The sequence below is a fragment of the Zophobas morio genome, unplaced genomic scaffold (genome assembly GCF_036711695.1).
Source record: "Zophobas morio isolate AGI-343-1 ecotype UQ-CSIRO unplaced genomic scaffold, CSIRO_AGI_Zmor_V1 ptg000006l, whole genome shotgun sequence".
NCBI classification, from domain to species: domain Eukaryota; kingdom Metazoa; phylum Arthropoda; class Insecta; order Coleoptera; family Tenebrionidae; genus Zophobas; species Zophobas morio.
In genome coordinates this window covers 10,525,872-10,551,507 of record NW_026972111.1, presented here as the reverse complement: position 1 = coordinate 10,551,507, position 25,636 = coordinate 10,525,872, and the positions used below count along the sequence as shown (strand labels likewise).

General features: G+C 32.1%; 2 protein-coding genes across 2 annotated transcripts; both read right to left on the bottom strand.

Annotated features, from left to right (window-relative positions):
- Positions 1 to 3,727: 3,727 nt before the first annotated feature.
- LOC135123575 (retinaldehyde-binding protein 1-like) lies at positions 3,728 to 6,016 on the bottom strand. The gene is made up of 7 exons (XM_064048356.1): positions 5,872 to 6,016; positions 5,005 to 5,157; positions 4,813 to 4,957; positions 4,509 to 4,758; positions 4,340 to 4,450; positions 4,089 to 4,191; positions 3,728 to 4,032 (listed from the first exon to the last, which is right to left on the bottom strand). The coding sequence occupies exons 2-7, from the start codon at positions 5,144 to 5,146 to the stop codon at positions 3,884 to 3,886; spliced, it is 900 nt and encodes a 299-aa protein (XP_063904426.1). The 5' UTR covers positions 5,147 to 5,157; positions 5,872 to 6,016; the 3' UTR covers positions 3,728 to 3,883.
- Positions 6,017 to 10,808: 4,792 nt separating this feature from the next.
- LOC135123091 (alpha-tocopherol transfer protein-like) lies at positions 10,809 to 18,442 on the bottom strand. The gene is made up of 3 exons (XM_064047599.1): positions 18,341 to 18,442; positions 11,123 to 11,225; positions 10,809 to 11,066 (listed from the first exon to the last, which is right to left on the bottom strand). The coding sequence occupies exons 1-3, from the start codon at positions 18,428 to 18,430 to the stop codon at positions 10,987 to 10,989; spliced, it is 273 nt and encodes a 90-aa protein (XP_063903669.1). The 5' UTR covers positions 18,431 to 18,442; the 3' UTR covers positions 10,809 to 10,986.
- Positions 18,443 to 25,636: the final 7,194 nt, after the last annotated feature.

Sequence of the window (25,636 nt, the reverse complement as noted above, 5' to 3'; positions counted from 1 at the left end):
GTTTGAATACTGGTTGCCCCAACAAAACACATAATAAATAAACACAAAAATATTCAGTCATCGTTGCGAGGAAAAAGCGTCTCGGTGATGTAAATTTTAGCGTTGTGAGGAAATGTCTCGGTGATGTAATTTTTAACGTTGCGAGAAAATGCCTCGGTGATATAATCAATCTTCAACGTCGCGAGGAAACGCCTCAGTGATGTATTCAATCTTTAACGTTGCCAGGAAATGCCTCGGTGATGTAATGATGATAACAATGCTAACAACAACGATAACTGCCTAAGGGAAAAAATTATTTTAACCCCCCGCCAGTTCACGGTATAATGAATTTTGTTAATTTAACTGCCGTAAATGAACTATTCGCAATTTTGTGTGAAGCATTAAGAAGTGTCATAATGTAACACTTGCGTATATGCATCCAGAAACCTCATTCATAATGAAACAAACAAAAGTGTTATCTTGACTAAGTGAATTTCATTAATTTCACGAAGTAAGCGTCTCTTTAAATAAATCTAATGTTTGTTAAATTGTGTTAGAAACAGTTAACGATTAAAACCATAACCTGATCGGTGAATTTACAAAAATAAAACAAATTTACACCACGTGTCCGCGTTGGTCGAAAGTCCGCACTTTTTCCGATTAAAAGGCCGCAAGAATTAGCTGCGTATATTGGGGAAAACTGTGACGTTGTCGTTACGATTAATTGTCTTTAAATAAAGGCTTCCTCCCTTTTATTAACTACCAAACCAACTAATTTAACTTAGCCAACTTACAGCGTCTTTTTCATCATGCAACCAAACACCACCAAATGCCACATGCCGCGAGCTTGTCTACCACTACCGCCCTCTTATATCCAACCCTCTAACTAACAAGCAGAACTACCAACTATCCAACAAGCGTTAACGTGCAGATGGCCTATGTTTAACGATTTTTTTTTATTGAATTTTTTTCTCAAATTCAAATTATTCAAATGTGATTTCGCGCCGCTGTTAATTAAATTCAGCGCGAAAATTTTATTCAAATTCACCACAACACGGAAGAAAAGTGCTTATAAAATAAATTCCATGTTAACTCAGGATCGTTTGAAATGGACCAATTAGTAGATAAGTCTGAGATTTGCTAGATTCGATTGAAAATTGAATTTTAGCCTTTCACATGGTCAGATATGTCAAAAGGGGGAGAAGGATAAGGGTCGTACATGCAAACGGCAAGGCAGAAATAAGCACCAAATCAAGAAGAAAAGGTACCGAATTTTCACGGTAACGAGTGGGTTCATTAGTCCGAATTTACAGTTACAGGTAACTATGGAGGATGCCAGTGGAGGTTCGGAAAATTAAAATCACCCATTATAATAACATTTGCATATTTTTCAATTAATTGGGACAAGATGAGATACAACTGAGAGTCAGCCTTAGGGGGGCTATTTGGGCGTCGATAAACGCAAGAAACAATTATGGAAAAATATTTAATAAAGATTTTTTAAGCAAATTACTTCTGCATAATATTAGGTAAAATGTTTATTTTTTAAATTTAATACCACAATCCCTTCTTCTGCACCTGTGGAACGAGTGTTTAGTAGCGGAAACCAAATTCTGACACCAAGAAGAAATAATTTAGGTGACAATACGTTCGAAATGTTGTTAATTTTAAAAAATTCATTAAACAATACATAAAAAAATACATAAACATGTTTTCAGTTATTTTATTCGCCAAAGCTTGTATCTAGATACTTTTATCTTCCATATATCTATATCTGTATCTAGATACTTTTAAAAGTATCTGTCCCTAACACTGGTTATTAGTTTTTTGAAACTGATGATATAATTCTAGGGATGCCTCTACGATATTTAATAGTTAAGTTAGTTTCACCCTGTTGAAGACGTCTAGATAATTCGACACGAAAATCTTTTAACTGTTTTTGCTCATAACTTGTTTTATTACTACCTAAGGCTATATTTTTGAAGGAAGAATTTTTTGATAGCAAATATTTGCACCCAAGTACAAATCTCACGATAGCAGAATTATCTAAACACACTCGTAGAAGCTGGGGTTTATTATGAGTTTTGCAACCAATTCTTTGAGTCTGAACCACATGGTAGAATGGGCAACCAGCTAGTTTGGACGTAATGGCATCGATAATTTTCGTAGACAAACCTTCATCGCTAACATCATCATTTTCCTGAATCCCACATAAGTATAATTACATTATTCATACGAGGCACTCAATCTTTTAACTCTGCAAGATCCAAAACTGGCCGGGGACCGTTGGCTATTACTTCGTTTCCACTATCACATTGTTAATTTTAGTCGAAAGATTGTCAACGGTTGTCTTAGAATTCTCTAAATTTAAACCGAAATTTTGTCTTTGGTCGCTAATTTGGAAAATTTTTTATTCCATTGTCTTAACAGTCTGGGAATGCTCATCAATCACTTTTTGTTGTAGATCAGTGTTTTTCAAACTTTTTGAACACCCGACCCCCTAACGATTAAAAACAATTGTGGCGACCCCCCCCCCTCCCCATATCTTTTATTATCATTATTATTGCATAATCTGGAAGAGAAACTATTAAGTTACTTTCCAGAAGAGGCCTCTGAATGGGCAAAGATTAATAATAAATCCTTTTTTGGATATGTTAGTGGAATTGGCTGATCTGACAACAAATATAAAAGCTAATCTTATTCACTTGGTTGCTAACGAAATGCTGCAGAGGGAATTCCATTTAGAAACAATTGACGTCTTCTGGATTAAGAGAAAGAGGAATATCCAGAGCTACAAAATGAAGCGTTGAAATTGTTAGTACCATTTGCCACATCGTAGCTAACATTCTTTACAATGGTAAACATTAAAAATAAGAAAAGAAATAGACTACAATTAGATAACGATTTGATAGTTTGCGTTGCAAACGTAGAACCACGTTTTGAAAAAATATTGAAAAATAAACAGGCACAGCCTTCTCACTGATTTTGATTGTCATTTTATTGCAGTGGTGAGTGGAAAACCTACAAACGTTGTTCTGTACCTTTATCTCCCTTTCGGTCCGCGACCCCTCATGTAAGGCTTCGCGACCCCCCTGGGGGTCGCGACCCACAGATTGAAAATCACTGTTGTAGATCAACAGCTTCAATACAGTTGCTTATATCAGATCGAAGTTCCTTAAATTTCACATCCAGATCGATCAACAACTTCGAATGGAATCACGAAAGGAAATAATATCCCCTGACAGAGAACGCTGTGAGCTAGTTATATCATTCAGTTTATCTATCACTAAGTCGAAGTGGAATTGGAACGGAAATATTATATGGATTGATTTTTTTGGAACATTCAATGCAAGAGTTTGTCATGTCGCTAATCGTCACCGATCGAATACGAGCGATAGCGCCAAAGTAAAAACAGCAACAAGAAAGAAAACTTATCAAGGTTTTTAGTTCAAATTGATGGCGTTAACAGGAAGCTGTTGCAATAAACCGCTGAAATCACGCTTTTCTCCATCCATAATTTTAACAGTTTTGTTCTTTGTGTTGCGAACAGCATAGAATTTTTAGAACAAATCTGGGTTAATATGGTGTTAAATTTCAAAATAGTCATTTACATTATCTCTGAAATACATTATAGAAATTAAAGCCTTAATATTAAAAATAATTTGTTAAATCACAGGTGATGAGGTACATTTGACGTAAACGTATCATTTGAAGCTTATCCATTTTTGGAAGGAAATAAACAGACATAAAAGTTTTAAAGTTTTATTAGTTACAAGGTTAGAACTATTGGTTACTAATAATATCTATTTAACCAAACTTATTCAATTTTTCGAAAGCAGAGACACAGACAAAAACGTGAAAATTCTCATTTCGTAATTTTCCTAAATCAAAAATGAACCATGATTTAATCAAGGGTTAATCTTTTGAAAGTACCGTCAGGTCCGAATGAATCACTTCCGTTCAAATCTGCGATTCGTAAATGCTCCATGGAAACGTTTTTGTAATTTTCCACAAAAAAATTTCGGTGATTTTGAAAAACTTCATCCCATTTTTCTGTAAAAAAGAGATTTTGAGTGAGTTTGTTACATTGATAACAGACTGAAACCTACTCAACAAACTTGGGATGTTACTACAAGAGCCACCACATTCAGAAGGTAAACATTCTTTCGGTATCACCTCATAGAGAGACTCCAGGCTACTGTGAATTTTCAACTAGAATAAAAAACTGTTATTTAGGTCACGTGTGCTAAAACTGATGCAAAATTAATTTAATTATAGACAAAAACTTTTATTTTACATTTTTCTATCATTGTTTCTGGTAGCACAAATATAACCTAGAAAGTACGAAGTTTCATTTTACCTTATCATAAATCTTCGATCTCAATACAATCTTAAATATTCCTAGGATCTTGCTAGCGAATTCAGGACAATTGATAAAGTGACCGCCCATTATACGACAAGAATATGCTTTCTGGAAAATATAACACAATTTAACAGCTACAACAAAAATAAAGGATGAAAACGCTTACTTCAATGAGTGTTACAAGTTTGTGTATTACAACTGGATTCCACTTAGCCAGATGTTTTAATGTAAATCCTGCAAAATCGATAACATATCGAACTCCTATGCTGTCATCATACTGCATTGTTACTTCTGTTACAGCCAATTCTAACTTTGTAATTTCTATTATGTCATAAGCTTCGATGTCTGTGTTAATTAGCTTCATAATAAAAACACGTTCATAATTTGGAGTTAATTTTGGCATTGGCAGATACGTGCTAAAAACAGACTGTTAAAAGTGTTCAGAAAATGTTTACGTGTTTGATTTTTACACGAAATGCTTCGAAGGAACAACGTTTTCAAAATCCCGAACAAGATCATCGTGATAACCTCGAAGGGTAAAGTAGTTGTCTAGTTTTTCCTTCGTACGTTCAATTCTAAATTTATTTCTTAATAGCATTTTCGCAATAAAGTCATCTGAAAATAAATGCATTTTTGTTTTCAAGAAGACATTTTATTGTCACCTGATATGTTCTCCGGTAGATGTGGCTGTTTTTGCTTCCAAGATTTAATTAGTTCAACGTCTGCCTTTATTTGTGCTTCGGAAACATTGTAATGTTCCAAAATTTCGGCCTTTTCGTTGGAAGAAATTGACAGCAAGTCCATTGCTTTGTGCTCTACAAAAAATGAAAAGTTATTTTAAAAATAGTTTGAGTAATTCTACTGAATTAGTATTATTTTTCATCTTACATATCCCGAATGAAGAGGTAGAAGGTAAAACAGTATTATCTTTTATTTTCATTAAATTATAAACATTTGCTAAAATTGTTCTTCATCAGTGAGCCATCAAAGTTTTTGTATAATCACTACTTTATCAAATTTATAAATATTTTGCCATACAACAAGTGCATTACTCCACATAACTATATGCAGAGTTTTCAAGGCAAAATGTTATGTAGGCACATACTAAAAACATGTTTGGTCGTGTAGTATTTATTATAATTTTTATTTTATTTTATTTTATTTCGTGGATAATGTTTACTCTCGAAAAAACAGTTGAATTGTTTAATGTGGTTCCAATAATGCGTTCTCATTAATTTTGCTCGCAATGTTTTTAATATTATTAATTAGTATCTGTTCAAAAGGTTATACGTTTGTAACATTTTATCAAACGCCGACTCAACAAGTTTCGCTATGTTTGACAATATCAATTTACGACTTTTTACAAAATATGCATAACAAAACATCATAGTAGCTAGTTCGAACTTGGTGTTTGTACGTTTTTGCTGAAGTTATATTTTTATCTAACGTATTATAAATGAATAGGTATCGCTTTACAATAAATTTTATTCTACAATACTATCGATGATGAGCTAAATTTGAGTACATACCCTTTCTAGAAACAAAAGTATCAATCACACCAGGTGGTTGTAAATGTGGAGCACTGCCGAGTGGTACCGGTCGCAGGTCTGATTGGTGTTTTGAGTGTGTTCGCTCAAATGTTGTACTGGTACGAATCTTCCAGACTTACGTTTGACCCCGTGCTGGATTCGCTGTTACTTGCGTCATAATGGCCAAGAATACAGCGTGTTGGAAACGTATGTATGCAAAGTTTAACAAGCATGACAAACCTATTTTTTTTAACAAAATTATAAGGGCAAAAATGAACCCTTGTCCAACATTCTTAGACGCTACTGGAGGATAAATAGGGATAATTTATTTATTTATTAAATCCTAGCAACAAAAAGCCATAAACAGTAATCACAAAAATCACGCTCCTCTCGATTTATCTCTGGACTGAGGAATGTCGTTATCTAAGATAGAGCACTGAAGAAAGTTAGGGCAAGTGATTCAACAGAAAGTCTTATTGGTACCCCAGAATTGCTGGAGCTAGTTAAGTTACTCTGCGTTATTATTGAAAAAGTTACGAACAAAAAATATAAAAAACTAAAGCATGAAAAGTTTTTGTAGCTTCAGTCGTAGCGTTTTACACACTTACACATCGTCACATTTGATAAGAAGACTATCAGCCCCTAATTTTTCATATTTTGCCTCCCAGAACTTTTTTACTGTTAATGTTGCACCAAAAAGTTACAAATAAAACATATAAATAATTATATTGTCTACAAAAATTCCCTGTAGTTTTTTTTTTTTTTCATCAGGCAATAGCTTTTTTCAGAAAAGTGTAGTTATTTTATCTTCTGGAAACGTTAGGATCTACTTTGCATATATTTTATTTATTTTTTAATTCAAATGTTTGGCAGTTTTCCGCCTCTTCAATTATACGATTTTTAAATAATTAGATTTTTCAATTTTTAACTTTACAAATTCTCAATTTTTAGATTTTTCAAATAATCGATGTTTTGATTTTCCCATTTCTTGACATTCGACTGTTTCGATTTTTCAGATTTTTGATTTTTAAATTTCTCTTTTTTTTTCGTTCGTTTTTAGTTTTCGATTTTTAGACTTCACTTTTTTCATTTTTCGATTTCTCAGTTTTTCAATTTTTTAATTTCTCAGTTTTGGACGTTTCAGTTTTGGGATTTTTCTAGTTTATTTATTATTCAATCGTAAAATTCAAGAGGAGAAAAATTGGAAGAATGTAAAAAATTAAAATTGAAACATCGGAACATTGAGAAATCGTGAAATTGAGAAATTGTCCTCAATTCCGATGTTTCAATTTTACATTCTTCCAATTTTTCTCCTCTTCAATTTGACGATTTTTAAATGTGCAATTTTTTAAGTTTTTGATTTTTCAATTTTTTAAAGTTTTGATTTTTCGACTTCACCTTTTTGGATTTTTTGATTTCTCAATTTTTCATTTTTCCATTCTCCAGTTTTTCTTTAATTTTTCAATTTTTCGAAATTTTAGTTTTGGATTTTTCAAATTATTTATAATTCACTTTTTCGATTTTACAATTTTCTCGATTTTAAATTTTTCGATTTCTCAATCCTATATTTCAGTTATACAGTTTTAAATATTTCGATTTTCCAATTTTTGACTTTTCTAAAATCTCAATTTTTCGATTTTTCAATTAATCGATGTTTTGATTTTCCAGTTCTTCAATTTTGCGATTTTTCGATTTCTAAATTTTTAAATTTTTTTCATTTCTAAGTTTTTGGATATTTCAGTTTTGAGATTTTAGTTTTTCCATTCTTCAGTTTTTCTTTCATTTTTCGAAATTTCAGTTTTGGGATTTTTCAGATTATTTATTATTCAATTTTTCGATTTTACAATTTCTCAATTTTTCAATTTTTCCATTTTCAATTTTTTTAATTTCTCAGTTTTTGGATATTTTAGTTTTGAGATTTTCCAGTTTTTCCATTCTTTAGTTTTTCTTTCATTTTTCAATTTTTCGAAATTTCAGTGTTGGGTTTTTCAGTTTATTTATTATTCAATTTTTCGATATTACAATTTCTCAATTTTTAATCAATTTTGAATTTTATTAATTTCTTAGTTTTTGGATATTTCAGTTTTGAGATTTTCCAGTTTTTCCATTCTTCAGATTTTCTTTTATTTTTCAATTTTTCGAAATTTTAGTTTTGGGATTTTTCAGTTTATTTAAAATTCAATTTTTCGATTTTACAATTTCTCGATTTTTTAATTTTGAGATTTTCCTGTTTTTCCATTCTTCAGTTTTTCTTTCATTTTTCAATTTTTCGAAATTTTAGTTTTGGATTTTTCAGTTTATTTATTATTCAATTTTTCGATTGTACAATTTTCTCGATTTTCAATTTTTCGATTTCTCAATCCTATGTTTCAGTTATACGTTTTTCAATTTTTCTCTTCAATTTTACGATTTTAAATATTTCGATTTTTCAATTTTTGACTTTTCTGAATTCTCGATTTTTCGATTTTTCAATTAATCGATGTTTTGATTTTTCTATTTCTTGACTTTCACCTGTTTCGATTTTCCAATTCTTCAATTCTTCAATTTTTCAGGTTTTTGATTTTTCAATTTTTCGATTTTTTAGGGTGTCGACTTCACTTTTTGAATTTTTCGATTTCTTAATTTTTCAGTTTTTTAGAATCTGAGTTTTTGGACATTTCAGCTTTGGAATTTTTCAGTTCGTCCTTTCTTCAGTTTTTCTTTCACTTTTCAGTTTTGAGATTATTCAATATTTCAATTCTTCGACTTTTCGAATTTTGACTTCTGGATTTTTCGATGTGTCGATTTTTTTACTTTTTCGATTTTTCAATTTTTCGATTTTTTTATTTTAGATTTTTCAATTTTTTGATATTCTAATTTTTCAATTTTTAAAATTCTAAATTTTTGATTTTTCATTTCAGTTCTTAGATATTCCAATTTTTCAAGTTTTCGAATATTTCAAACGTTTCGAATTCTTAATATTTTTTGACTTGGTGGTTTTAGATTTTCTGTTTTTCAATTTTTCATTTTTCAAATTTTCAATTTTTCAATGTTTTGATTTGTCGATTTATCGAGATTTTGATGTTCAGTTTCTCGATTTGAGTTTTTCAATTTATATATATAACTTTTAGATTTATTATTTCGGCCTATTTCGGTTTCTCAGTTTTTCCATTTTTCCGTTTTTTTATTTTTCCGCTTTTAGATTTTCCAATTTTTCAACTTTAACTTTTCGTTTCTTCGATTTTCGGTTTTTCAATTTGTCGACTTCATGAGTTTTCGATTTCTCGGTTTTTCGATTTTTTGCTTTCCGGATTTTCAGATTTTAGATTTTCCAGTTTTTTGATGTTTTTTCAATTATCTGATTTTTTAAATTTAGGAGTTTTGATTTCTCGATTTTTCGTTTTCCGGTTTTTACACTTTAGATTTTTAAATTTTTCGCTTTTTTGATTTTTTGATGTTTCGATTTTTCTTCCAGATTTCTATTTTTCTAATTTTCGATTTTTTAAATTTTAGGTTTTTCAAATTTTCGATTATTTTAATTTTTTAATTTTTTCTCAGTCTCAGTATCATACAATGTATCGAAAATAATCACAAACATTGTCACTAAAAACGTTTAAAAATTGATACAAAACGGAGCACAATGTTTCCAAAACATAAAAATTTTCATATTGTTAATTTAAGACGTTTTGCTAGTATAAAACACAATTAAAGAATTAGTTATTAATTAAACAAAAAAATAGTTGCATGTCAAAATCGAGTGAAACGTGTGACCCGTGTTACTATATTTGTAAATAAAACATAAATATGGGCCAAAAGTGTTCGCTTATTCGTTATAAAATCCGACCAAACAACTACTTATTTCCCGCAGGAATTATAGTCCAAACCAACCAAATCGCTCCTGAACGCTTAGAATCAACACTGGCCTGAGCGCGCTCTGGTTTGTAGATTCTCAAGCGACAAAATAATGTTGACTCAAAACTTTCCACCAATTTATTTTAATTGTTTGTACAAACAAGGTGATTAAAAATATATCATTTTTTTTATTTTTCGAAGGTATATTTGTTCGACTGCACCTTAGAGGCAAGGGAAGTTCTGCCAACCGTTTTTATTTATTTGTAGGTTAAATTTCGTTTCTTTATTTCTGTTATTTTTCCCATTTTTGCACACTAGAAATTAAATAGAATAGCAAAACTTACAGCACTGTTTTTAAAAATTACGGTGTATCGTTATTAATATTATTATTGCTTTTGTTGTTATTCAAAGATGAAAACAAACGAGGAACATTTACAAGTCTTTTGTTGTTTACTACATTCCGATGCAACATTTTATTATCTTTTTATGGCAGACGTCGATAATTAGCTAGAATAAATAGGGTATCAACAACTCTTGCATAATTTAAGAAATACCTAATATTTACTTATAATAATTAAAAATAAAGTAAATACCTCAATTAATCTGGAAATTTTACTTAGTATTCTATACCACTATTGGCTACTTTTTGTTATTGTTAGTTCCAGATTTTGAAAATTTCTAGAATTATTGTTTTAAAGCCGAAGTGGTCAATATTCGTATATACTTAGTTGAGTCTGGCTTTTTAGGCCGATTGTACGAACCACAAAAACTGAAAGAAAATAAATTTTCGTACGAGACACTTGATAGTTTTCTGTCACTTCCGTAAAATTCTTTTCTTAAAACCTGTACTTATCGCATATGACGTCAAAATTTCACCATAATCAGTCAAAATTTGATTATTGAAACCATTTTTTAAGATAAGTCGTATACTCAGCATTAATAAAAACGATAATTTGTTAAATCACAAAGGTTCACATTTAACGTAAACCTACCTAACACTTTCAGATGACGTCATCAATTTTTGGAGGAGACAAACTAGACACACTTTAGTTAACATTTTATTACCTACAAGTTCAACAAATTTTAATTTTGTAATTTTACTAAATCAAAGACAAAATAATGGTGCTATTATTATACTAGTAAAACAGAAATTATGACAACATATTAAACATGTAGGTATATAATTAATGTTATCATATGCCCTGTATTATTCTATTAGTCAATGCTTAACTTTTTGAAAGTACCTTCAGGTCCAAATGCATCACTTTTGTTAAAATCAGCTGGTCATAAATGCTCCAACGAAACGTTTTTGTAATTTTCTAAAAAAAAATCACGGTGGGTTTGCAAAACTTCATCCCATTTTTCTAAAAGAAAAAGATTTTGAGTTAGTTAACCACTTTTATTAAATATTTCTACCCACTCAACAAACTCTGGATGCTGCTACAAGAACCACCATATTCGGAAGGTAAACATTCTTTCGGTATCACCTGATAGAGAGACTCCAGGTCGCTGTCAATTTTCAACTATAATAAAAAACCGTTGTTTATAAAATAAAATAATCCAGTAATATACTGTCATATTATTTTAATTCGACGAACATTAATTTAATATTATGACCACTTAAACTATCAGACGGGTTATTTTTTTATGTAGAATTGCATGCAATTAAGTTTTCCAGGACATTATTAAACAAAAATATGGTGCTAAATAAAAAAAAGATAACTGAAATTAGATTAATTAAAACTTAATTAAACCAAAGTAAATTTACGGACCATGGACTTGAGTACAATAAATTAAATCATTAAAAAAAAACATAAATAAACACAATTGCATGCAGTCCAATTGAAAATTTCTACCGACTCTTGATTAGTTTTAAACTGAGCTGTTGTATCTCGGAGTTGAAAAGTTAAATATGCAAATGGAAAGTAAAGTGTTTAGGCACAAACTGAACATCCGATATAAACACTAAAAGCAAGTGTTCGAGCCACCTGCACGGCGGCTCTCTCACCCGACTGCAGCGAATTTCTTAATCACCCAATGTGAGGGTGCGGCACCCTTTTGTGGGGCCAAGTCTTTATAATTAGGTATAGTTTGTAAAAATAGAAGAGTAAGAATTTGGACTTGAGACTGTTAACATCGTACAAATATACATATTCAAGCGCCACCGTATTTTTATTGTATTTATTACAATTGGTCCTTCGAGTTATCGCAACATATTTTTGGTCCGATCGAGTCGGATAGTGAATCAGCGATTGTGTTTTGGGTGAAACAATCCCGTACTTCAACAATTTTGTGTCTTGGGTGAAACAATCCCGTACTTCAACAATTTTGTGTTTTGGGTGAAACAATCCCGTATTTGCAATTGCGTTTTGGGGCGAAACAAACCCGCAGCAAGAATAACAGTGTTAGTGGCGAATTCAGAATCAACAGCAGGATTTCCACATCGAAACAGGTGGAAAAATCACGAGAAAAATCGTGGATAACAGCAGCACATCAGGTTAGTGGTCATTGCTTCCCTCAAGTCCTACTCCAATTTTTACCGTATACATTTCTTCGTGCGATAGTTTATACATCAGTAATTCAAATTTTATACGTACTTAATTCGTTTTGTGGTGCTTAAACGATTTAGAAATCGCACATTTCAGTTCAGCAGACTTGCAGTTCATTCCGTTGCTCAGATCGAATTTTTATATCAAAATGCCAACAGTAGAAGAATTAAAGGAAACTCGTAAACAAACGAAATCGGCAGTAACGCGTTTTGAATCATTTCTAGACAAATTTGAGGCAAATAACATCAATTATCTACTGTTGGAAGAACGATTAATAAATTATAAGCCATTATTAAAACAGTTTGAGGAAGTACAATCAAAAGTTGAAATTTTACGTCAATCTGACGAAGAAGCAGATGTTCGTGAAGCATTTGAAGATAGGTATTATGAATTATTAGTTAGAGCACGAAAAATTATTGAACTAAAAACAAAACCCGGTGCACAAACTCCGGAGACCGAAGCTCCTAATCAAACGCAAAATTCTAGTAATATCGCCGTACAGTTACCGATAATTAATCTACCTAAATTCAGCGGCGAATATACAGAGTGGACGACATTTTACGACAGTTTCATTTCTCTTATTCACGAAAATAGTAGTCTTTCTAATATTCAAAAATTTCATTACCTAAAGGGTTGCCTGTTAGGAGATGCAAAACGTACCATAGATTTATTACCAATTTCGGCCGAAAGTTACCAATCCGCATGGAACCTTTTAACTGACCGTTACAAAAATAAAAGACTTATTGTACAAAACCATATTCACGCGATTTTTAATCTACAACCAATGAACAAGTCACCCAGTTCCTTAAGGGAATTATTAGACGGTATAAGTACGCACTTAGCGGCTTTAACAACACAAAATGTGGACGTAACGTCATGGGATGCCTTATTAATATATCTAACAACAACAAAATTTGATTTTTTAACTAAACGCGAATGGGAGTCACGTTTAAAGGCCAACGAATTACCCACGTGGAAACAAATGGTCGAATTTTTAAAACAACGATGTTTAACACTAGAATCAATGGAATTCAATTTAAGTAACCATAGCGTGAACTCTGCACCTTTAAAGAAAACACAGAATACAGAACTTCCTGTAAGGAAAAACTATCAATTTGTTAATAATCAAAATACAATCGCGTGCGTTATGTGTAAAGGCCATCACAATTTATTTCACTGTCCCAAATTCCTCGAACTCAGCATAAACGAGCGCATTGAGCACGTTAAAAGATGGAAAATATGCTTCAATTGTTTAAAAGGTGGTCATGATTCAAGAACTTGCCGTTCTATGACGTGCAAGATATGTTCAAACCGACACAATTCGTTACTGCATCAATCAAGAGGTCCAAATTATAATAATCAGAGTCAGACTGCAAACCTTAGCATAAACAATTATCAATTAAATTCTAATGTTCAAGTAATTTTGTCAACAGCATTGGTTCAGTGTTCAGATTCAAATGGAAAGGTTTACACCTGTAGAGCTTTGCTTGATCAAGGATCGCAACAACATTTAATTACGGAAGAAATGTGTAAAAGATTAAACTTAACTACAAAATCTGTGCATGCAGGCATAAGTTCGGTCTGTGGTAGTTACAATGAAATTAAACATTCTACTACGCTTCACTTTAAATCATTGCACGATAATTATACCGAAAAAATTGCATGTTTGGTAGTCCCCAATATAAATCGAAATTATCCCATAGATACGTTCGAGAAATCCGAGATTCCGGTTCCCCAAAATTTAAATTTAGCAGATCCTAATTACAACATTTCAAGTCCTATAGACATTTTAATTGGCGCGGCTTTGTTTTGGGAACTACTTCGAGACGGACGCATGAAATTGTCGAACGAACAGACTTTTCTTCATAACACATGTTTGGGGTGGATATTGGGTGGACCATTTACAGCGGCAGCAATCCAGATTAATAGTATATTTTGCGGTAATTTAAACACCTGTGCATTAGAACATTTAGACAAACAAGTAACAAAATTTTGGGAGGTCGAAAATTATGACAACCCCATCGAAAACTTAAGTTCTGAGGATCAGTTGTGCGAAAATTTATTCGTAAAACAACACAGCAGAGATCGCAATGGGAAATTTATTGTGCGCTTACCATTTAAGGCAAATCCTCCCAATTTAGGTTCTACAAAGGAAATAGCGTACAAGCGATTTAGGTCTCTCGAAAAGAAATTTGAAAACAATTATGAATTTAGGAATCAATATTGCACTTTCATGGCCGATTACATTGCACTTAATCATATGCAACTGGCAACAGATCAAAATATTCACGAAGGTTGTTTCCTGCCGCATCACGGTGTGATTAAGGATTCGAGCCCAACGACAAAAGTACGAGCCGTTTTTGATGCCAGCACAAAGTCGTCATCCGGATTTAGTCTCAATGATTATCTACTACCGGGACAAAATCTTCAAACCGATATATTTTCATTATTGGTGAGGTCCAGACAATACCAGTTTGTGCTATCTGCTGATATTGTAAAAATGTTTCGGCAAATTTGGGTGGCACCAGACGACTGGAAATATCAAAAAGTTTTATGGCGTTCAAATCTAGACGAACCCATACGGATATATTGCTTGAAAACAGTGTCATATGGCATGGCTTGTGCGCCTTATTTAGCCATGCGATGTTTGCGACAATTAGCAGTAAAAACCGCGGACTCTTATCCACACGCTAGCAGGATCATTTTGGAAGACTTTTACATGGATGATCTTCTAACGGGTACAAATGACGAAAGCGAAGCAATCACACTTCGCGATAATTTAATAAATATTTTAGGTAGTGGCGGTTTCGAAATCACAAAGTGGGCTTCTAATAATGACGCTGTTCTGCCACAGTGTCACAGTGACAACACTGCACTCGTGCGTTTAGATGAAAATATGCAAACAAAAACGTTAGGCCTAAGTTGGGATTGTGCGAATGATAATTTAAAATATGACTTCAAACTACAACATCCAATTAAAATTACTAAACGATCCGTTCTAAGCACAATAGCCACGGTGTATGACCCCATAGGCATCTTAGGTCCTGTCCTAGTGTCAGCAAAATTAATATTACAAAAATTATGTCAATTACAATCCGACTGGGATGACGAATTGCCACCTGAACTAAATAAACAATTTGAGCACTTTCTCGCTGAACTACAGCATGTAAATGAAATTCAAATTCCTCGGAAGGTAGTTGCAGATTATCCGTATCAAAAAATACAAATTCACGGATTTAGCGACGCGAGTACAAAGGCCTACGGGGCGGCAGTTTATATAAGAACGACTGATATATCAAATTCGCATACTGTGAAACTTCTTTGTTCGAAGACACGAGTTGCTCCAATTAAACAAATTACCCTACCTAGGTTAGAATTATGCGCCGCTACTTTACTTGCCAAATTAATGTCTAAAGTCAAAAATGCGATGAAAATTAATTTTGACGACTGTTACTTATGGAGCGATTCAACAATTGCATTATCTTGGATAGCGGCATCACCAAATCGTTGGCAAACATTTGTTGCTAACCGTGTGTCAGAAATTCAAACTCTTACTAATAATTGTAAATGGCGTCATGTAATCAGCAACGAAAATCCCGCAGATATAATTTCAAGAGGAATGGACCCAAGTGAGCTAAAATCATGTGACTTATGGTGGCACGGTCCGTCTTTTTTAACTAAAGATTTAAACGAATGGCCAGTACCAAAAAGCGTTTTAAATAAGAATTTACCTGAAGAGCGCAAAATTTCACTAGTTTCACATTGCACTTCAGACGAATCTTCGCTTTCTTCATTGTTTACGAGAGTTAGTACATATAAAAAACTAAAACGCATTGTAGCATACTGTTACAGATTTATTAATAAATTGCAGAAAAAACAGTGTAATTATTCAGATGAATTATCGGTGGAAGAATTAGACGCAGCGCATATTAATACCATAAAGTTAGTTCAAAAAGATCAATTTTCATCCGAAATAAAAGAGCTGCAAAGCAACGGGTTCATAAACAACAATAGCCATTTGAAATCGCTAAATATATTTATGGATGACAACGGCATTTTGAGAGTGGGAGGGCGCTTGCAAAACGCAAAAATAAATTACGATATGAAACATCAAATCCTCCTTCCAAAAAATCATTATGTGACAAAAATTATCATACGTGACGCGCACACGGACACACTACACGCAGGAACCCAGGCAACTCTGGCGGCAGTAAGAAGGCAATTTTGGCCCGTATGTGGAAAAACAACTATCAAAAAGATAATACACAATTGCGTAAAATGTCGTCGAGTGAAACCCATTACCTATGAACAATTGATGGGTAATTTACCTTTTGATCGAGTCAATCCATCTAGACCATTTTCAAATTGTGGCGTAGATTACGCGGGTCCTATCATGATAAAAGATGGACGTGGTCGCGGAAAAAGAAGCATCAAGTGTTATGTCGTAGTTTTTGTTTGCCTCGTCACAAAAGCTATTCATTTAGATTTAGTACTCGATTATACGTCACAATCTTTTCTTAATTGTCTGAAACGTATGATATCCAGACGCGGTAAGATTTTACATATGTACTCGGATAACGGGACTAATTTTGTAGGCGCGAATCGAGAACTAAAAGATTTAAAGAAATTGTTCGATAGTGACGAATTTCAAAGATCAGTCATTGATAATATCACAGAGCAGGGAATTAAATGGCAATTTATTCCACCAAATTCGCCACATATGGGTGGTATTTGGGAAGCAGGGGTCAAATCTTTTAAGCACCATTACAAACGAATAGCGGGAACCTCTTTGCTTACGGCAGAAGAGATGTATACACTTCTTACCCAAATTGAATCAATTCTGAATTCTCGCCCCTTAACACCTTTGAGCAATGACCCCAATGACTTGGAACCACTAACGCCGGGTCACTTCCTCATCGGATCTGCATTAACCGATCTACCTGAACCATGCCTACTTGCGATAAAAGAAAACCGATTGACGAGATGGCAGCGAGTCGAGCAGCTGCGTCAAACGTTCTGGAGAAGGTGGACTGCAGAATATCTGACCCAACTACAGCCACGGAACCGTTGGAGTCAACGAAACGCGAATTCCATAAGCAAAGGATCCATGGTGGTTTTACGTGACGAGAACACCCCGCCGCTGATGTGGAGACTAGGCCGTGTCGTAGAGCTGCACCCAGGAAAAGACAACGTAGTGAGAGTAGTGTCGCTGAAGACGAGCAGCGGTGTAGTGAAACGTGCGGTTAATCGGATTTGTGTGCTCCCAGTGGACGAAGTTGTTGATTAAAATAAAAAGACAGTGAAACGTAAAATACCGTGAATTCAAACAAATAGTGAAAATAAAAAATTGTGTTTAATGTTCGCATCAAAAAATTCTATAAAAATTACATTATGTTTCATTACCAAACAATTGTCATTGCGTTATTCTCGCTGTATACTGTATATATCTTATCTTTCATTAATATAATGTTTGGAGTTGTATTTTATGCTCTTTGGTCATATTGGTGATGTCTTCATTGTGTGTTTGTAAAAATTGTGTTTTGTACCTTTTGTCATTTATGCTGTTTTTAATTATGTCCTTATAATTTAGTGTTATTTGTTTTAACTATGTGAATTTCTAATTTAAGGGCACATTTTAATATGATTTATAACTTTTGAATACTTCAACGGGGGGAGTATGTTCGAGCCACCTGCACGGCGGCTCTCTCACCCGACTGCAGCGAATTTCTTAATCACCCAATGTGAGGGTGCGGCACCCTTTTGTGGGGCCAAGTCTTTATAATTAGGTATAGTTTGTAAAAATAGAAGAGTAAGAATTTGGACTTGAGACTGTTAACATCGTACAAATATACATATTCAAGCGCCACCGTATTTTTATTGTATTTATTACAATTGGTCCTTCGAGTTATCGCAACAGCAAGAGAGGATCTAAAATTGGACCTTGTGGAACTCCTCTTTAATATCACGTGTGTTAAAACTAACGTATGGAAGTAAGCGTTTCTGTGCTACTGCAGAGGGATTAATAGCAATAACAATTATGGATGTCAAAACTGTAGTTTTCGTTACTGAAAAAAAATCATTCAAGTTACCTTATCATAAATCTTCGGTCTCAACACCATTTTAAATATTCCTTGGATCCTACTAACGAATTCAGGGAAATTGATACAGTGAACACTCATTATACGACAGGAATATGCCTTCTAGAGTTTGCATTACTATGTAAGTTCCAGATTAGTGGAAAATCAAAACACTTACTTCAATGAGTGTAACAGTTTTGAGTAATAAAATTGGATTCCATTTAGTCAGATGTTTCAACGTAAATCCTTCAAAATCGAACACATACCGAACCCCGATACTGTCATCATACTGCAAGTTCCATTATGTCATAAACATCAGTGTCTGTGTTAATTAACTTCATTATAATAACACACTACTATACAGGCCCCGTCAGAACACCACACATTTTTAATGATTTCAGCCTGGTTTTCAAAGTAACTTTTGAAAAGTTAAAATTTTTAAAGAATTTGCCCGAGTTTTCGAAGTCACCCTTTTTTAAAAAAGTCAAAATTTTAAGAAATATATCCTGCTTTATCAAACGTGAATATGGTTTCGGCCAAGAAAAGTTACCATTTAAAAACACTTAAAATTCGTCTTTTAACCCTGTTTTTCTGTTGGGCTACTTCAGAACAAAAATTAATACGGTTTTGGCCTGGTTTTCGAAGTAACTTTTAAAAAGTTGAATTTTTTAAAGAAATTGCCCGGTTTTTCGAAATACTTTGTTGTCCCGTCAGAACACAACACATTTTTAATGATTTCAGCCTGGTTTTCAAGATAACTTTTAAAAAAAGTTAAAAAATTTAAAGAATTTGCTCGATTTTTTGAAGTCACCCGTTTTAAAAAAGTCAAAATTTTAAGAAATATATCCTGTTTTATCAAACGTGAATACGGTTTCGGCCAAGAAAAGTTACCATTTAAAAACACTTAAAATTCGTTTTTTTATCCTGTTTTTTTCTGTTGGGCCATTTCAGCACATATGTCTTAAAAAGAAAAGATAAGAGTAGATAAGTCGCTGTGACAGTGGTCTTCGTTTTTACTAAGTTTGGTCGGGTTGTTCTTGGCGTATATTTTTGAATTTAGTGCCATTTTGTGTGTTTTTGGCCAGTCATTGCAGTGGTATAAGTGACTCTTTCAACAATTCAGTTATTTTCGAGTAATTGAACGAAATAATTTATTCGGCGTTTTTTTCCTGGTGCTGGCTTCGTTTTTGTGTGTGCGATACAAAGAAGTGTGCGGTGTGCAGGTGTATTGTGTGAGTACTCCTACTAATATAGTAATTACTAATTATACACATTACTGCGACAAAATATATAAACAAAATATATAAATAAAAAAAAAACAATTTCACAAGAGAATCCCTATCAGGGGACAGATGTAGCTGATAGCATCTGCCCATCTACATATGTGAAAAACCTGAATACATTTTTATAAATCGGTTTCTTTTGTCAGTAACTGATAAAACCTCGAAATGAGTATTTCAAATGCAGACCTTTTCAACGAAATTCGTAAATTACGTGAGGATCTAAATCACAAAATTGATCAGGCTGAATCTAGTATATTGTCCAACGTAAGTCGCCAGTTATTAAGAGAAAACGAGTACTTAAAATAAAAATTAAGTATCTAGAAAAAGCAAACAAAAAAAACAATATCATCATCATCTTTGGATTGGAAGTGACAAATGAACGTTTACCCTCACCGGAACTAGCATCCTTTGTATGTGAGAAATTAAAGGAGTTTCTACACATTCAAATTGGCATTTCTGACGTAAATAATGTCTACTTAATACGAAAAAACCAAACCAAAAGACCGGTAATTATTGAATTTATCTCACGTATTAAAAAATATGAAGTACTCCAAGCTCGCATAAATTTGAAAGGCTCGAGGATTTATATAAATAACGATTTAACCACGGATGAAATTAAGGAAAACAAAATTTTAAGAACTCATCTTAGTTTGGCTAAACAAAAGAAACTGAAAGCTTATATTAAAGGAAATAAGTTATATGTTAATGATGATGTATACACTGCAAATGATTTAGAAGAAACTGAACAACCGGAGATTTTTTTAAAGTCAAAAAGTACTCCGCCAACAATGACACCAGATAGAACGGTAAATATTGATGAAGTATTTCCGACCAAAAACAAGTTAAATATTGAAAACAATGTCACTAACTTTTCACCTAATATAGTTACAGTTCCCACAAGCCTAATTAAGACAGATTCAAAACAAATTCAAAAAAAGATACTACGTAGTAATTCAAATAAAGGATCAAAAATGTAATAACAGTCAAACTTATTGGTAATGTCTTAAATTGGACTGATTCTGCTCGAATATTAGGCATTTCACTTTGATTATGATTTACATTTTATATCACATGTTGCTTACTTACTTAAATCGGTCTACTTAAGGTTAAAATATTATGTGCTTCCAGGTTTCTCCTAAACTTCAAAATTAGAAAAAAAAAAATAACGGAATCATTAATTCTCTCGGTTTTATTTTACATCATTACTGTTTATTACCTTTGTTTGTATCCCATACATAAAAGTAGACCGGAAAAGATCAAAAATTTATGGCTTTATATCGAATATCAGAGAACACGACGATTTGTCAAAAAATTTAAACGCTGTTTTAGTTACAATGCTGTTATATAATGATATGTAATGCTGTAGACTGTAACATTAAGAATCTTCGCACTGTCCGATTTAAGAAATCACTTATTCAAATCTTATTAAAAAAAAAAATTCTTAAACTATTAGGTTACGTATTAGATTATCTTATACACGTATTAATGAATCATGTGGTTGTTTTTCATATAAGCTTCTGTAAATTTATAATTGTTTTTTTATCTCATCATTTTTCTTTTCTCTTATAATTATCTCATTTCTAGAATTTCTGTGTGTAAGAATAGCTATAAGCTAAACTTCGCCTCCGAGAGGTACTGTATATATATCTGAAATAAAGAAGTTTATTATTATTATTATTATTATATGAATACGCTTTAATTTTGAACATTTATGCTTCAATTAGAGACAATAGAATAGAGACAGTTAGAAAAAAGAACGATCAACAACTGATTTTACTTACTAAATGTTTTTATTTATTGAAAGAAACACTTTTGAATATCATTCATTATTCATCATCGATAATCTTCCAGAGTCGGGGGAAGTGGAACTGGCTCGGCTACAAAAAGAATAGAACACAATGAATAAACCTATTATGCATTTTCTCACCTTAAATTTAAAAATCGCTCTAGAACCCTAATAAATAGGCGTTTTTGGGGCACATCAGCGAACTCTAAAGTTAAAGATTGTGCTGATTGAAAAATTGTCAATGTTGCTATTCTCGTTGGTGGATTACGCTCGTCTTCGTCTTCTTCGGGTTCGCCATCATCATAGCTTACAATATCCCGTTGATTCCCAACATTACCATTACTCAGAAAAAAAAAAACCGTGACCATTTCTAAGCCGAAAGTTTAGGTTATTCGAGTTCACGAATGCAGTCACATTTGTCTGTTGTTCAAGTTCAAGTTCTTCAGGCAGTGTTGTTCTTCGAATTACCCTGGTACGAATCTTCCAGACTTACGTTTGACCCCGTGCTGGATTCGCTGTTACTTGCGTCATAATGGCCAAGAATTGTATACAGCGTGTTGGAAACGTATGTACGCGAAGTTTAACAAGCATGACAAACCTATTTTTTTAACAAAATTATAAAGGCAAAAATGAACCCTTATCCAACCTTTTTAGACACTACTGGAGGATAAATAGGGATAATTTATTTATTTATTAAACCCTAGCAACAAAAAGCCATAAACAGTAATCACTAAAATCAGGCTCCTCTCGATTTATCTCTGGACTAAGGAATATCGTTATCTAAGATAGAGCACTGAAGAAAGTTAGAGCAAGTGATTCAACAGAAAGTCTTATTGGTACCCCAGAATTGCTGGAGCTAGTTAAGTTACTCTGTGTTATTGTTATTATTGAAAAGGTTACGAACAAAAAATATAAAAAACTAAAGGATGAAAAGTTTTTGTAGCTTCAGTCGTAGCGTTTTACACACTTACACATCGTCACATTGATTTCGCCTGGAAAAAATTCATTTGAGAAGACTCTATCAAAGTTTTACATCCTATAATTTTTCATATTATGTCGCCCATAATTATATTATCAACAAAAATTCCTTTTATTTTTTTTTGTTATGAATGTTTTCATATTGTTACGCAGCGCCGGTACAACACCTATGGGTTTTCTAGTATGTAGGGTGAGAAGCGGCGGTGACTCATCATCTGTGACGGCGGCGTCCGAATAGTGAAAAGCCTGGATGTGGGGCCGGAAGTCTGGATGGCGAACTCCAGAACAACCTCGAAAGCGGAGTTCGCGAAATCTCTAGAAGAAAATATCGCGGTTTAAATAAAGACCATCGTCGGAAACGGGCAGTGAGTCAGGGAGAGAATTAATTGTTAAATTTGTATTACTGAGAAATAAACTGTTGAGTTTTATCCATGCCGATTTTAACACACGCAAAACGTAACAATATTTTTACTCCCCGAGCGTACGCATCAATCAATGCAATGTTCTAAAAATTAAAAATATTAATTTTGCACGTTCTGAGCGTAAGAAAAAAAGTATTGTAATCCAGTCTATCAGCGCGCGATTGGCTACTTTTATGTTTTCTCAACATTTCATGGCCCATAGAGTATGAAAAATTAGGTCTCCTGGTTCAGTCTGTCTGCCGTCTGTCCACATTTTTATTAGGGAGAGAATCCCAAAACTACCGGACTGATTGTTGCCTAATTTTATATGTATGTTAGAAATATCGTGTAGATGGTAAAACACTAACCAAAATTTGCCCAATCTCCCTAGCAATCTCAAGACACCTCAAAATTTTTGAAATGTTTTAAGTTTTTCTTTCACTTGTCAATTTTTCTAAATTTCAGTTTTGGGATTTTTCAGTTTATTTCTTTTTCAATTTTTCGATTTTACATTTCCTCAATTTTTCAATTTCACGATTTTCAATTTTTCGATTTCTCAATGTTCCGATGTTTCACTTTTATCTTCCAATTTTTCTGCTCTTCAATTTTACGATTTTTAAATATGCAATTTTTCAAATTTGACTTTTATAAACTCTCAGTTTTCCGATATTTCATTTCTTCAATTCTTAAATTTTTCAACTTTTTATTTTTCGACTTCACTTTTTTGACTTTTTGATTTCCCAACTTTCCAATTTTTCAATTTTTCCATTCTTTAGTTTTTCTTTAATTTTTCAGTTTTTCGAAAATTTAGTTTTGGATTTTTCAGATTATTTATTATTCAGTTTTTCGATTTTACAATTTTCTCCATTTTTAATTTTTCAGTTATATGTTTTTCAATTTTTCTCTTCAATTTTACGATTTTAAATATTTCGATTTTTTAATTTTTGACTTTTCTAAATTCTCGATTTTTCGATTTTTCAATTAATCGATGTTTTGATTTTCCTATTTCTTGACTTTCACCTGTTTCGGTTTTCCAGTTCTTCAATTCTTCAATTTAGCGATATTTGATTTCTTAATTTTTCAATTTTTTTAATTTCTCAGTTTTGGGATATTTCAGTTTTGAAATTTTCCAGTTTTTCCATTCTTCAGTTTTTCTTTCATTCTTCAATTTTTCGAAATTTCAGTTTTGGGATTTTTCAGTTTATTTATTATTCAATTTTTCGATTCTACAATTTCTCAATTTTTCAATTTCTCAAATTTCAGTTTTTTTAATTTCTCAGTTTTTGGATATTTCAGTTTTGAGATTTTCCAGTTTTTCCATTCTTCAGTTTTTCTTCCATTTTTCAATTTTTCGAAATTTAAGTTTTGGGATTTTTCAGTTTTTCATTATTCAATTTTTCGATATTACAATTTCTCAATTTTCAATTTTTCGATTTGTCAATTTTCCGATGTTTCAGTTTTACGTTTTTTAAATTGTTCTCTTCAATTTTACGATTTTTAAATATTTAGATTTTTCAATTTTTAATTCCTGACTTTTCTAAATTCTCAAATTTTCTCTTCTTCAATTTTACGATTTTTAAATATGCAATTTTTCAAATTTGACTTTTATAAGCTCTCAGTTTTTCGATTTTTCGTTTCTTCAATTCATCACTTTTTTGACTTTTTGATTTCTCAATTTTTCCATTCTTCAGTTTTTCTTTAATGTTTCAATTTTTCGATTGTACAATTTTCTCGATTTTCAATGTTTCGATTTCTCAATCCTATGTTTCAGTTATACATTTTTCAATTTTTCTCTTCAATTTTACGATTTTAAAGATTTCGATTTTTCAATTTTTGACTTTTCTAAATTCTCCATTTTTCGATTTTTTAATTAATCGATGTTTTGATTTTCCTGTTTCTTGACTTTCACCTGTTTCGATTTTCCAATTCTTCAATTCTTCAATTTTTCAGGTTTTTGATTTTTCAATTTTTCGATTTTTTTTAGGGTGTCGACTTCACTTTTTGAATTTTTCGATTTCTCAATTTTTCAATTTTTTAGAATCTGAGTCTTTGGACATTTCAGCTTTGGAATTTTTCAATTTTTCTTTCACTTTTCAGTTTTGAGATTATTCAATATTTCAATTCTTCGACTTTTCGAATTTTGACTTCTGGATTTTTCGATGTGTCGATTTTTTTACTTTTTCGATTTTTCAATTTTTCGATTTTTTTATTTTAGATTTTTCAATTTTTTGATATTTTAATTTTTCAATTTTTAAAATTCTAAATTTTTGATTTTTCATTTCAGTTCAGACATTCCAATTTTTCAAGTTTTCGAATATTTCAAACGTTTCGAATTCTTAATATTTCGATTTTTGACTTGCCGGTTTTAGATTTTCTGTTTTTCAATTTTTCACTTTTTCAAATTTTCGATTTTTCAATGTTTTGATATCTCGATTTATCGAGATTTGGATGTTCAGTTTCTCGATTTGAGTTTTTCAGTTTATATATATATAACTTTTAGATTTATTATTTCGGCCTATTTCGGTTTCTCAGTTTTTCCATTTTTCCGTTTTTTTATTTTTCCGCTTTTAGATTTTCCAATTTTTCAACTTTAACTTTTCGTTTCTTCGATTTTCGGTTTTTCAATTTTTCGACTTCATGAGTTTTCGATTTCTCGGTTTTTCGATTTTTTGCTTTCCGGATTTTCAGATTTTAGATTTTCCAGTTTTTTGATGTTTTTCAATTATCTGATTTTTTAAATTTAGGAGTTTTGATTTCTCGATTTTTCGTTTTCCGGTTTTTACATTTTAGACTTTTAAATTTTTCACTTCACTTGATTTTTTGATGTTTCGATTTTTAGTTCTTCCATATTTCCATTTTT

Coding starts and splice junctions, on each gene's coding strand:
- LOC135123575 (XM_064048356.1), bottom strand. CDS start 5,146: ATGGACTTGCTGTCAATTTCTTCCAACGAAAAGGCCGAAATTTTGGAA. Junction 4,192..4,339: donor GATCGAAGATTTATGATAAG/GTAAAATGAAAC, acceptor TTTTTATTCTAG/TTGAAAATTCACAGTAGCCT. Junction 4,033..4,088: donor TAACATCCCAAGTTTGTTGA/GTAGGTTTCAGT, acceptor TCTTTTTTACAG/AAAAATGGGATGAAGTTTTT.
- LOC135123091 (XM_064047599.1), bottom strand. CDS start 18,430: ATGAGTGTTCACTGTATCAATTTCCCTGAATTCGTTAGTAGGATCCAA. Junction 11,226..18,340: donor GACCGAAGATTTATGATAAG/GTAACTTGAATG, acceptor TTTTTATTATAG/TTGAAAATTGACAGCGACCT. Junction 11,067..11,122: donor CAGCATCCAGAGTTTGTTGA/GTGGGTAGAAAT, acceptor TTTTTCTTTTAG/AAAAATGGGATGAAGTTTTG.